General features: G+C 44.0%; 1 protein-coding gene across 2 annotated transcripts in view; it reads right to left on the reverse strand.

Annotated features, from left to right (window-relative positions):
• LOC112452991 (neurogenic locus protein delta) overlaps window positions 1-12,671 on the reverse strand; it is a 53,517-nt gene that overhangs the window by 7,299 nt on the left and 33,547 nt on the right. For both annotated transcript variants that reach the window (XM_025013502.1, XM_025013503.1), the window contains exons 4-5: window positions 9,861-10,112; window positions 3,470-3,530 (exon numbers count right to left, since the gene is read on the reverse strand). In XM_025013502.1, the coding sequence (XP_024869270.1) occupies window positions 3,470-3,530; window positions 9,861-10,112 (313 nt within the window). The remainder of the gene's footprint in view (window positions 1-3,469; window positions 3,531-9,860; window positions 10,113-12,671) is intronic.

The following is a 12,671-nucleotide window of genomic DNA, read 5'->3' on the forward strand; positions in this document are numbered from 1 at the left end:
CGGGACCAAAGGGGGTTGGAAAGTCAGCCGAACTGTGCCGCGCGGATTACTCGTGATCGTTGGTTACCGCGAGAGACGAAGGTGGAAGGTGTACTCCTAGAAACGTGTACTTCCCGAAAAAACGCCGGCGAGCGGCGTCCACGTGATCGCGCATTCTACTTTGCGGCTAGGCCGCAACAGAATCGCGACTGTGCCATAATTACCACCGAGGGATAGGTCATGCACCGACGAGGGCGAAGGGGAACAGAAGAAGGAAGAAGAGAAGGTAGAGAAGGAGGATTGGCTCTCCGGTCGGCTATGGAAATCTCGCGCGCATATCGGACTCGGTTAAATGTCTCTCTGAAAGAGACGAGAGGGGACGACTTCTATCTCTCTCTCTCTCTCTCTCTCTCATCTTCTCTTCCTCCTCCGCCTCTCTTTGCGATTCTGTGCCATCAGATGCGAGGATATCGCGCCACGTTCGAGACGCGTTCGAGTGCGTTCTTTGACCTTTGCCTGTTGTTATGCGGCTATTTAAACGGAGTCTAATCGAAATAATATCGCGAAGTGTGACAGAAAATCGAGAGATTTAATTTTGACGTTCACCGAGAAAAATGTAAATTTCTTGTACGTGCATGTGACTTGTACTTATATCACTGGGATATACGCACAGAATTTAAAATGTAAATTCGTATAATTTTATACCAAATTCTAATTTTAATTCTCCTAAGGAATCAAATGTCGAAATATGACAGGTGTCTTATGGCTCTATCTTTTCTTCCTTGGATTTCCTTTTTTACGTTCAAGCGACGTCGTCCGATGCTCTCACCTCAAAGAGGCGAGAGATCGTAACCGTCGATGCATCGTCATCGGTATTCAGACATCACACGCACGCACAACCGCACGCGGGCTCCAAAATTTCAATGGGGCGTCCAACGACCGTGATTCTTCCACGTATCACGAGCGCGATATCCCACGAGTCCGGCGAGGTCCGTCACCTCGAAACGATTGTTATCGTCCTTTCCGAGTATACGCGAATATACGCTATGCGACTGAAAACGAGCATATCGTAATTCCATTCCCGCAATCTATGTAATCATCTACGATCGGGGCGTGTAAAGCGGCATGCGTCAGCCATTGTCGCGTGCACGTGGAGTGCGATCAAGGTTAACGCCGATCAAAGTCCGTTACATTCATGTAATTTTTATTCATCGGATTCGAGCGTCGAGAATGGTCTTAAGGTTATATAAAAAAAATTTGCCTGTAACGAAGGTGGCGTGTACGCGTAATGTGCGCGCGCGTAATTAACGTTCGTTGCGTGCCATGCCATCATAATGACCGTATTAAAATGGTGCACGAAATAATAATACTCAACCAAGAGACGACGTACCATATACATGACTTACATCGCAAAGAAATTTTTTTACACAATGATTGTACAATTTATTAATTTTCTACAAGTTTGCGGAGTTTTTATATAGGTATTCACGATATGATAAATTATCATAAATACCTATATAAATTTTTGGTAATCAAATTAATTAGTGAGTTTTAGAGAGCTGGAGCAATCTGAAATTGGTTCGCGAATTGTTCGGAATCGATTCGTTCTCAGATTTAACTATCGGCGTTACGTGTTCTCGGTAGAGGCAGACACGCATAGTCTGCATAGTGCGTTCGCTGCCATCGCGAGAAACTCTCGATATTCATCGTTGGAGAACTCACGACGGCGATGTATATTTCGCAGTGCGGGAAAATACATCGCCGTTCCTCCTTTCACAATCGTGCAACTTTGAGCCTCGCGACGGCACCAATTCTAACGGAGACGGTACTCGAAACGAACACTACGAAAGAAATGAGAGAAACGAAAAATAAAAAAATTTTTAAATGCATTTTAAACGCGATACACAAAAAATCATGAGAGAAAGATTATAATTGAATAAATTATCGTTACAGAAAAGTCAGCTTTAAATTGATTGAGCGAAAAACAGTACGTGGATGTTAACATAAGAAAATTGGGTAACTTTACACATTATGTAGTGTCCCGTATATATATTTCCTTTTCAAGTGGATTTGCTTGAAAAATCACGCGAGAACGAAGGGACCATGAATAAGGCACGAATGGCGAACTCGTAGCTGCGGCTAACAGGACAATTAACCCTGGTCGTAGAGTAATTAGATGATTGAGTTAACTCTAAAGCTGGGGTTAACGCGACCAGGCGGAGATTTGAGCCGATATGTCAGCGCGACGCGATATATGTTATAAAACGCGTGACATTCGCGAACAAGATTCGCGAGCCATCGTATTATTTAACTGCGATATATTTTGCATAAAAAAAAGTTTGCATAAAAAAGAAGAAAAAGGAAGTTTTGCAAATTTGTTGACGGATCTGATAAAATAGAATATTTGAAAATACTACCACATAATTTATGGAATGTCCTTGCATTTGCTGAAGAAAAGGAAAAGAGATTAGACTGAAACTATGCGAAGAACTTTAAGGAAACGCGGAAACGTCGAGGTATCCAGGAATTTTGCCAAACGGCGGATTAAATCGGAAAGTTCAATAACACGTCGGATGGCGAGCCAAGAAAAGAAAAGAAAAAGAGAAAGAAACAAAGAGGGAAAGATGGTAAAAGTGGAAAAAAGGAGAAGGAAGAGGAAAGAAAGGGGCGATAGAATCGAGGAAAGGAAGAAAGAGCAAGAACGATTGGCACCTCGGAAACTGCCTCGTTAGAACGGAAAGCCAGCCGAGGAACTTCAAATTCCACTTCGTTCTTCCTTCTCGCTATATGTGCGCACGCTCATAAAAGCGTTACGAAAATATGCGTACGATAATATACAACGGGTGCGCACTTGTAATGCCGTCATGAATGCCCGCGCCGTAACAGGATTCTTAAGGGTGCGCGGCGCGTATGCGTCTTCAGTTAGCAGTAACATTACATTATACGGCACGCAAATGGAATTATTAATTAAAATTGTTGACTTTAAATTATTCGCAAAATAGGATTCGTTTATTATACTTTTGAACTTTATCCTTCTTCCTCAAACTTTTGCGATATAAAATATGCAACAGATCGATAACAAAAAAAAAAACGAGATGAATCGTCAAAGATGAATCATCATCGGTACTTCTTCCAATTGGAATTGTAACATCTCGCGAGGGACTAGGGAGAATGAAACGATTCTAGGATACTTTGTGTAGGACAGCGTTACTGGAATCGTGACGTGGATCCATGAGCTGCTGGCTGGCGTATACCTTTTCGAAACCGCGCCGAACGATAATTTACGATAGGTATGCGCGTAATTATTATCGCGCGTACATGCATACGCCGCGGCGGTGCATACAGAGGAGTGGATGCACCGTGTCGGGGCCCAGGAATTTAGTTGGCGGTTGTATGGGGCGGCGCAATGCACACATACACACACACACACACACACACACCACAAGCGCACGTGCAAGTATTAGGCGAATGCCGGCGTATGTATACTCACATGCATTCGTTGGGTCGATTGCAGTGTCCGTGCTGCTCGTCGCATCCGGGCAGGCAGCGGGCTGAAATGAGTAAGAAAAAATCCAAGAGGTTAAGGCAACTCTCGGCGAGAGGTCGATCGCGTCCCTCACGACTGCACGAGCGAGCGGTGAATACGGTGTATATACGATAATATACGTCCGATGGCATGCATACACGCGTACGGTAGTTCGTCCTTCTTTACATTTCGGGACATAAAATATAATACTTCTGTGCTGTAATTGTTTATAGCATGTGATGCTGTAATTAGCGGTGATTAAGTTCGCAACAACCGAATAGTCCAACTGACCTCTGACTGACTGAAGATTGCGTTTTATTTTTTTTTTGTATTTCTATAGCTTTATTTCTACGTTTGCACTTTTATTATGAAATGTTTTTAATTTGATAAACTTTATCCTTTTTTATATCTAAAATGCTAGTCAAAATAATTAAAACGTTAATACGGGAAACGGAAAAATTAACAGGTGGTGGTACCTCACAAAAGACGCGTATTCCATTTGTTTATCGGGCGAGTAAACCACAAACGAATGACTCGGTCGAATTTGGGGGAACGTCTATAACGGCACCCCGGATGCGGGCCGTTTAAAGGCGAGGCGAGCGACACGCATCACGTGCGGTATAGCGTTTGCTTCTGGTATCGCCTCGGTACCTAGTTGACTAATTTTCCTGCCGCATACGTAAACTCGATGGCTACCGGCCAACTACCGAGAGCGCGAATTTCCCCTTCCTCACGAGAAAGGGGGGGGGGGTATTCGCGAACTAGACGACACACATCGAACGATGCGTGACACAATTTCATTAATTCCGCGCCGCGTGTAAGTATGCGAGGAATCGATGGATTCACCCGTTTAGATTCCTTCTTCGTCACCTTGTTAACTCTTTTAGGGAGACACGACAGCGCGATAACCGACCACGATTTCGCGTGGTCAGTTATCAACGCAAGCGGACAGGTTCGAAAAACGTTAAATCCAAAATTCATGTCTAAAAACTAATGTATTGTGCAAGAAAGTTTATTAGAACACCGTCTTCAATCATGCCGCTGTTATTACCACAGGGATTAATTAAACTTCGTCAGTCTGATAAAACGCTCGATAAAAATAACGACTTTGCCAACGGCGTCGATCAGCGTCGAGACTAAAAACCAGGTTGGAAATCGAAAGAAAAAATCCCGGTATACGCTCGATGCCGGTGAATGAAAGGGTTGAGGGCGGCGGTTCGACGATTCCGACACGGTTCGGCGCGAAGCAGGGCCGGCGAGCAGGACTAGCAGCAGCACGAGGGCCATGTGACCTTGGCACCGAGCGCAACGGCCCGACTCTCTTACTCGCCATGGCCGGTCGGATGGACGGACGGACGGACGGACCAACTCCGGCACGGCACGGTGTGGCGCGGCGCGGTGCAGCGCGCGGTATAGCATGGCACAGGCCGAGCGCTAAGGAGTATGGTATTTATAGAGCGGAGAACGAGAGATACGACCCCCCTTAGCCCCGCCGTCGGAGCCGCCGCGATCTCTTCTCCTCGTGCCCTCGCCGGCCGTCGGTGTATCGTCGACGAACGACCGAATCGCAGAGATTCCACTGCGACCCTCCCTGCCTCCACCATTTCCTTCTCTCCTTCATCCTCTTCCCATTTAGTATACCACCTTTTCGCCATACCGTTGCCGAAGAAGAAGAAAAGGGAAGAAGGGTCCTTTTCTCCCTGGCGAGAGGAAGGAGATGCGACGGGGAGAAACCAGTGACTAAACAAATCTCGTAAGCCGCGACAAATCTTGCCCTTCGAGGATTATTTACGACCGATTTGTGGCCGCTGCGATTTTTCGAGATAAAACCTTGCGAGGTGGGCTATAAATTCGCCGTGTGTTCTCCTCCCGCGGAACGCTGATCTTCCAAGCCGACCAAAGTGTTCCGAGAAGAAGACGTCGAAGATCCTCCCGCATTTCATTCGACACGATATTTCAACGATGCGTTTCTCAAATTAAGCATTGTATCTAACAGAATATTGATATGAGCTCTCGAATATAGTCAGCATTTAACAAAACAACGAGCAATTAAATTATATTTATATATAATACAACGAATTGCAAATTATATATCCCGCAGGGCTTTATGAAACACTGTAAACGATTGAAACGGTTATTAGGTCAAGCTGGTAACGATAACACGAAATAATATAATAACAATTATTCATTTCTATTTTGATATCTGTACATTTTACTGTCAATTGAAATTAATAATTAAACAATACTAACTAGCTTGTTTTCATTTTCATATCATCAAGCTGACCTAATTAATTAATTAATATTTACTTATTATATTTTGCTATATATTAACTATTACTTCACCACATATTTTAAATGTTAATTGAAATTACATTCTGAAAATTGTGGACGTTGATGCAATTGAGAAACCGCTTTAATTTTAAAAATATTTTTTTTTTTAATACTCAAACATATATAGGGACAAATCTTAGTTTAGATATTTGCATAAAACAAACAATTAATCACAAAATTAATAATCTATATAAGTGATAAAGTTTTAAAAAATTATTGCATGTAAATGGGCCTACTGAATACTATATTGAGACCATATATATATTGAATAGCAGGTAACATACACATATAATACATTCGCAAATGTCATTTTGAATGAATCTGCCGACTTTTGCACATCGGTTCTTTTAACGTCTGAAACGTCCTAAACAGAGAAAGAAAAAGAGACAAAGAAAGACATACGTAGCCACACAGCCCATTGATACACCGTACACCCCGAAGTTCTCTAGTTCCGCAACGTACTTATTGATTTTCTATCCACGGCCACAGATTTCCTTTCAAAACGGTCATCAGCACCGACTTCCCTTGATGAAAAACCACTGTCCACCTTTTTTTCCTTTCTCAAAACCTCTTTCTTTTCCTTCCTGCGAGAATAATTGTCACCATCTTTTGCCACGCCTATATATACATATATATATATACCTGCCGTATTATGGCACACTACCTGCTAAATGTAGCCCACGAGATTACTTATAGAAGTCAGATGAAAGAAGAACACCGCCACAATTTTTCTATAGGATATAAAATATAAACAAGATTTTAGTATTCAAAATTTTCGTTGACTCGTAAAATCACTTAGAGGATTATAAGAATTAGTCTTTTCATCGAAATTACATGTATTGTGATCAAGTTTTTAGGCAAAAACCGATACGAATTTTCGATTGAATAGCATATCCCTAAAGGTAGCTATTATTACTGCCTGCCTTATTTAATGATGATCTCGTTAAAGTCTAGGTCACTCTAAGCTAAGCTTATATCACAATTGGCACAATTCGACTTGAAAAGTTCCGTCAGGTAGACCGAAAGATAAAAGGGGACATCGAAGGTACATTCGGAAAAGTGCTGCGTTGCTCGCAGAGGGGTAACAAAAACTGCAGGAATAAGAAGGGACGGAGAAAAGAGAGGGGAATAGAGGAGCCGGAATGTACGTGGACTGCGAGTGCGAGTAACAGGGCAGCTGTTAGTTAAAGCACCGTCCTCTCGATGCAGCTGTCAGGGCCCAACTCGCTCAGGCCGGCTCGTTCGCGCGTTGCAGCTGCTCTCTCTCTGCGCGCCCGCCAGCAACCCCTATATAACGCTTACGTATCGGCACCCCCGAAAGAGTTCGACTGCTTGCGGCGGCGTGCCCGATCGTCTATTCTCGACCTACCGACCGAAGCACCCCTCTCACCAAGGGGTTAACGGGATAGAGCGAGTTAACCCTTCGTCATACGCGATCGAAGCCGTTGCAGAGAAAGTGCATGTTCGGCAAAATGCGACAATTTGGTCGCGAGAATGTCCGATGACAAGTACTTTCTGGATATCGATTTAGATTAGACGAGGGGGTACGAAACCTTAGACGAATGGATGAGGAAAAATAGATGATAAAGCGACTTCGAGTAAGCAAAAATCATATTAACGCACTTGCGACATCATTAATCTCTTCGGAAGGTGACAATTTTTACGTAAATCCATCTATGATTACAGTATCGTAATGATATAATCAAATTTCTGCACGACAATTTCTGTACTCTAGAACATTAACACAAATACGTAAAAAAGATATATAAAAAATAAAGAAAAATGCACTGTTAAAATTCGGGAAGATACAACGCGGAAGTAGCGAAATCGAACGCGAGATACGACCGTTTCAGCAGATTCCGAAGAAGTGAAAGTCCTTTTGTGTTCTCGCGAGACTCGTTCCGAAGGAGAGTCTGCCGTTCGTGATTTATATCGTCGTATTTCCTGACGTTTCGCGGCCGATTGCTCGTCGAGCGAGAGCGCGACAGTGATTTTGCCGCTTCTTGTTAGGCTGCATAATCGTGTGAAATATTGCGGTAGCGGACAATCGAGGTTTATTGCATATCATTACTTTGGTAAACGCGTTTCGAAATCGATTTTCTTTTTACAGTCTCGTCTGTTTTACCAGCAAAAAAAGTGATATGAATTAAAAGTCAAATGTCAATGAAGATCATTGGTTGTATTAAAAATTCTCTTAAATCCTACTTTTTCCAATATTGGAGAATGCGATACAAGTTCTAAAAAATTGTTCGAACAACTGACTCGTCGAACGATAGTCGAAGAATATCTACAAAATGAAAAGTAGTCCATTAGTAATCGACGCGCGAACTTTGTCGATCGCGGCGGCCCCGAGCACTCGGTGTCGAGTGCAACGACCGGGGACCGACGAGGCCCCACACACGGAGAGACTTCGCCTACGATCGATCTTTCACTTCGATCGGATTCGAGAAAGTATGGAATTCGGGAACCGAGAATTGGCATAAACGAAGAAAGCTCGTGGAAAAGTGGAAACCTCGAGGAATATGATCCAAGACGTAACGTATAGCTTCATACATTAAACTCGTAAGATTGAACAACGTTAACCTTCAATATTGGAACAGATATTTTCTATGCGTAAAAACGTATAAACGAGATAGAAAACACGCTTATGATATATATTCATATTATCTTTTACACAAAAATGCAAGTTATAGATTATCTACTTTGAAATGATTTGGGATCACGTAATATTCTAACACCATAATTTAAGTAATACAAACTCCAGTTCCAGGATTAAACAGACAGAATGATACATTGCTTTTTCCCGAATTTTTTTCTCACATTCCTCGCGAAATCTGAAGACGTTATTCGACGACACTTGGCGTGGTCGGAGAGCAACGGTTAGCTTTTGTCTGTTCGAACAATTCGACACAATCTGTGAAAACGAGTCCTGGATTCTTTGAATGAAAAGTCCCTTCCTCTGGTGAATAAAAGCACCTTTGTACGTACAGGTCAGACGCAGTCGGACACCAGGTGCGGATACGAACCTGTACGCATCAGAGGCCAGGAGCTTCGACATCGACGACTGTGACTCCGGTAACAGACACGACCGTTCCATCCGACTCGCGCGGAGTCTCGACCGAGTCTCGACGGAAAAGGAGAATGAAAGAGAGAAGAATGAGAGAAAGAAAGATAGATCGTAAGAGAAAGAGAGAGAGAGCCACACACGAAGGCAGATTTCGCCCCCTTGCCTCCTTCGCTCACACAATCTCGGATCATTACACGTGCACACGGATTAGGTCGCGGTCGGCTCGCAGGTACGCGAGAGTGAAAAAGAGAGGGATGCTGCACAGTCAGGCCGCGGAACGGAGAAGAGTAGAGAAAGAGAGCCGGACGAAGGAGGGAGTGGAAGAGAGAAAGAGAGGAAATACTCGCACACGCGCGAGCCAAGCGTGGGAAGCTGCTGCACGCTTCGAAGTCTCGGCTGTGCCGCGCTGCAGCGCACCACCACCACCACCACCGACTACACCGGGCCTCTCCTTCGCGCGGCGAGACACCGGGCTTTGAAAGAACGTAAAGAGCGAGAGAGAACGCGAGGAACGGTTCGTTCGGCAAGCCGCGCCGGGCAATTCGCGAGAGTATCGTCGTTTACCGAGGTAGCGTGCATATTCGACGTCGGTAGGGATCGCGGAGGCAGCAGCGTTGCCTGTTAATAACCGCGTGCATCGCAAAATCCTTGGAAGAAATGCGGGATTACGTTGAGAGAACGTAAAACAAGCATGCAGTCTTTGATAATTCCCTAACGACTTTCGTAATCGCGTCACGATTCATTCATCAATAGTGATTAGCCGTTACTTGGTAGGTTCTTTTTAGCCTAAATGATTATCGTTACTATTACAAATTGAGAAAGATAAAACGATATGTCTGATGCGCGCGTGCAGTCGTGATAGAGAACGCGGAAATAAATAGCGACCAGGGTGTCCGCGCTACCGCTTAAAATACGGTGCGGTCATGAATGGCAGAATGATGAACATAATGTACTTACGGGTGTTGCAATAGTCGCCTTTCCAGCCAGTGAGGCAGACGCGCTCGCCGCTCGGACTGCAGCTATAGTGGCCGAAGTTGTCATCCCTCGGCCGGCATAGGTCCTCGCAACCCTTGCCGTAATAGTGCGGCGCGCAAGTCACCCTATATTCATACTTCATTTGCGAATGGGCGCTCTTGTACTCGTCCACGGTCCAGTCTGGCCCGACGTCCAGCCACTTCTGGGTAGTCAACCGCGTGATCAGTACTTTCTCTGAAAAAACCATGAGACCATGAGACCATGAGACCATGTTTCGTTTGAGTGATTTCGATATCAAGCTATTCAAACTTCCTTATAATAATCTTATATGGTATCTTAAATTGCAAAGTAAGGCATTATATATGTATATACATTTTTTATATTACTTTAGAAACATCGTATCGCTGTGATTATCATAGATACATCAGATATCCCGATAAAAAAATGTAAATCGCCAAATTAATGATGAGTTCGCATCAGGTAACAATGAGACGCGATGTGATAGTAATTAGTCGACGCGATCAGCACTGAGGCAGAGCGACGAGGTGCACCGCTACACCCAATGATGCGATCGAAGTGCATCGGCCTCCGGGAGAGAGGAGAGAGGAGAGAGAAGAAAGAAAAGAGAGAGAGAGAGGGGGGGGGGGCAGACCGGACGTTCGTCCGCTATTGCTACTCTGTCGGCGGCACGCATCCGGCACAAAGAGAGTAAGCGAGTATACCACGTTGCGGCTCTGGGAAAGAGGCGTCCTTCCTTCCTCTCTCTTCCTTTCCTTCTCTCTTATCCTGTTCCTCTCTTTTTCTCTCACTTCAGTCTCGTCTTCGCCTCTGGTTCGTCTTCTCGTCCGGTGTCTCTACTCGCTTTCGTGTAAACGAATGGATGAGCGAACGAACGAGCGGAGGCTACAACCTTCCTTACACCAGGGCGTATTATCGTAATAGCTCCAACAGATTAGGATCCGGGGCTACGATCAGGTGCCCTACCGAAAAACCTGCATCTCACGGCACCGGTTTTCGGTGCACGCGCGTGTCCGTGCGCCTCGCTCTCGCACAGCCGAACCGGTAGCGTACCGGGGCCCACCGATTCCACTGCGGTCTATCTCGTGTAGTAAGATCAATAGCGTAGCCGTGAAAAGGCACGAACAAATCCCAGTGATTCGAAAATATTATTCAAAAATTATCACTGATGGATGAAGAGAGTATATGATAATAACTTAAACACAACGACAGTTTAAAAACTCCTAAGTTTTCCGCAATCTGTGCTTCCATTATCATAGAAGAGGAATTACGCGATATCAATATTTTCCAAAATTATTATCATTATTATTATTAAACGCATCTAGAAATGCGGTTACTAAAATTACTTCAAAAACGAAAGTTCCTTTAATAAACTGTTTTTTATGTAGCTCCTTTATTAATAAAATAACTAATATAATTATTAATATCTGATATTAATTGCGGAATTAAAATATTTTATCAATATAATTCTCGTATTGTGGGCCGAAAAAATTTTGTAACTCAAAGAGACTCAATTAATATTGCTGTCACCTGATAACGCTGATTTGCTGACAATGAGAGAAATCCTTCGATCACACGCCACTGGGTGCTCTCTTTCTCTTTCTATTCACCGCGCGCATCGAGAAGAAAGAAACGAAGGAACGAAGAAACGAATAAGCGAAGAAAAGAAAGAGCGAGGACGGAACAAAAGGACGAAGGTTTTCGCCGATGGCGTGCCCGAGGATACTTAAAGAGGGAGTCAGATCAGCCTCTCTTCCCAGAAGGGAAGTGGCTGTCGGCGAAACGGGAGTCGAGAATGAAAGAAAGAGAGAAAGAGAGGAAGAAGGAACGGGAGAAGAGTGAGATGAGTATATCTAAAAGAGGGAGAGGCAGTTTATTGGGCTATCTTCCCAGGTGATGCTGTTACGAGTTCCGAAAACGCCGATGTTCGCACGCTACATCGCTCCAAGTTCGATTCTGAGAGAGCTCCGCTACTTGAAATGCGCGGAGCAAAACATAATCGAGAATGAATCGATTTATAAAGCTTGGGAAAGACGTATATTTATTAAAAAGATAATTCATTATAATCATAACTATTTAGAAACAACTGTCCTAAATAATGTAATCAACAAATCTCTAAGCAAAATAATCACCACAGTACCATCAACATTCAGTATTTTCATTAAATAGATTAATAGATATACATATTTAGGAAGTTGTTTGAATTTTTTAAATCTTAACAAATGTCAGAGACTTTCAGAACACGAGTATGCAAGATGTACACGTATGATGTAAGTATGTAATAGGATCGAGTTGAGCCGTTCCAGCACGTAGTCGATATTCGCAAAGAGGCGCGGAAAAAATTAATCCACGTTTACATTCACTGAAAGATGATTACGTTGCGCGCTACCAACCGTGTATCGGCGAAGTTACAACTTCCTGCTGCTGTTTCCCCCGGACATATTAGGATGGACATTGGCTATACCATGAGAGATCGCTGCCGCTCGTTTCTACTTGACCACGGTCCGCGCACGTATACACCCGGTAAACACCCGGCGTGCTCGAGGCCAGACCGATTCAAGGTATTCATTAATGACGCGCAGCGCCGGCGCGTAGCAGACATTTTCTATTGTTCATTCAGAAACGAGCGGCTGCCGAAGAAGTATAGCTTCGAGAGAAAGAAGGAGAAAGAGCTGGCACGCAGCCAGCGGCGTTTTGCCTCCGCCTCGCTGTTCCTGCGCGAAAAAATGATGCGCCGATTATTTAGCGAAATGGATCGTAAAACCCGAACGCGAC

The sequence above is a fragment of the Temnothorax curvispinosus genome, unplaced genomic scaffold (genome assembly GCF_003070985.1).
Source record: "Temnothorax curvispinosus isolate PA1 unplaced genomic scaffold, ASM307098v1 QBEX01003901.1, whole genome shotgun sequence".
In the NCBI taxonomy this organism is placed as follows: Eukaryota; Metazoa; Arthropoda; class Insecta; order Hymenoptera; family Formicidae; genus Temnothorax; species Temnothorax curvispinosus.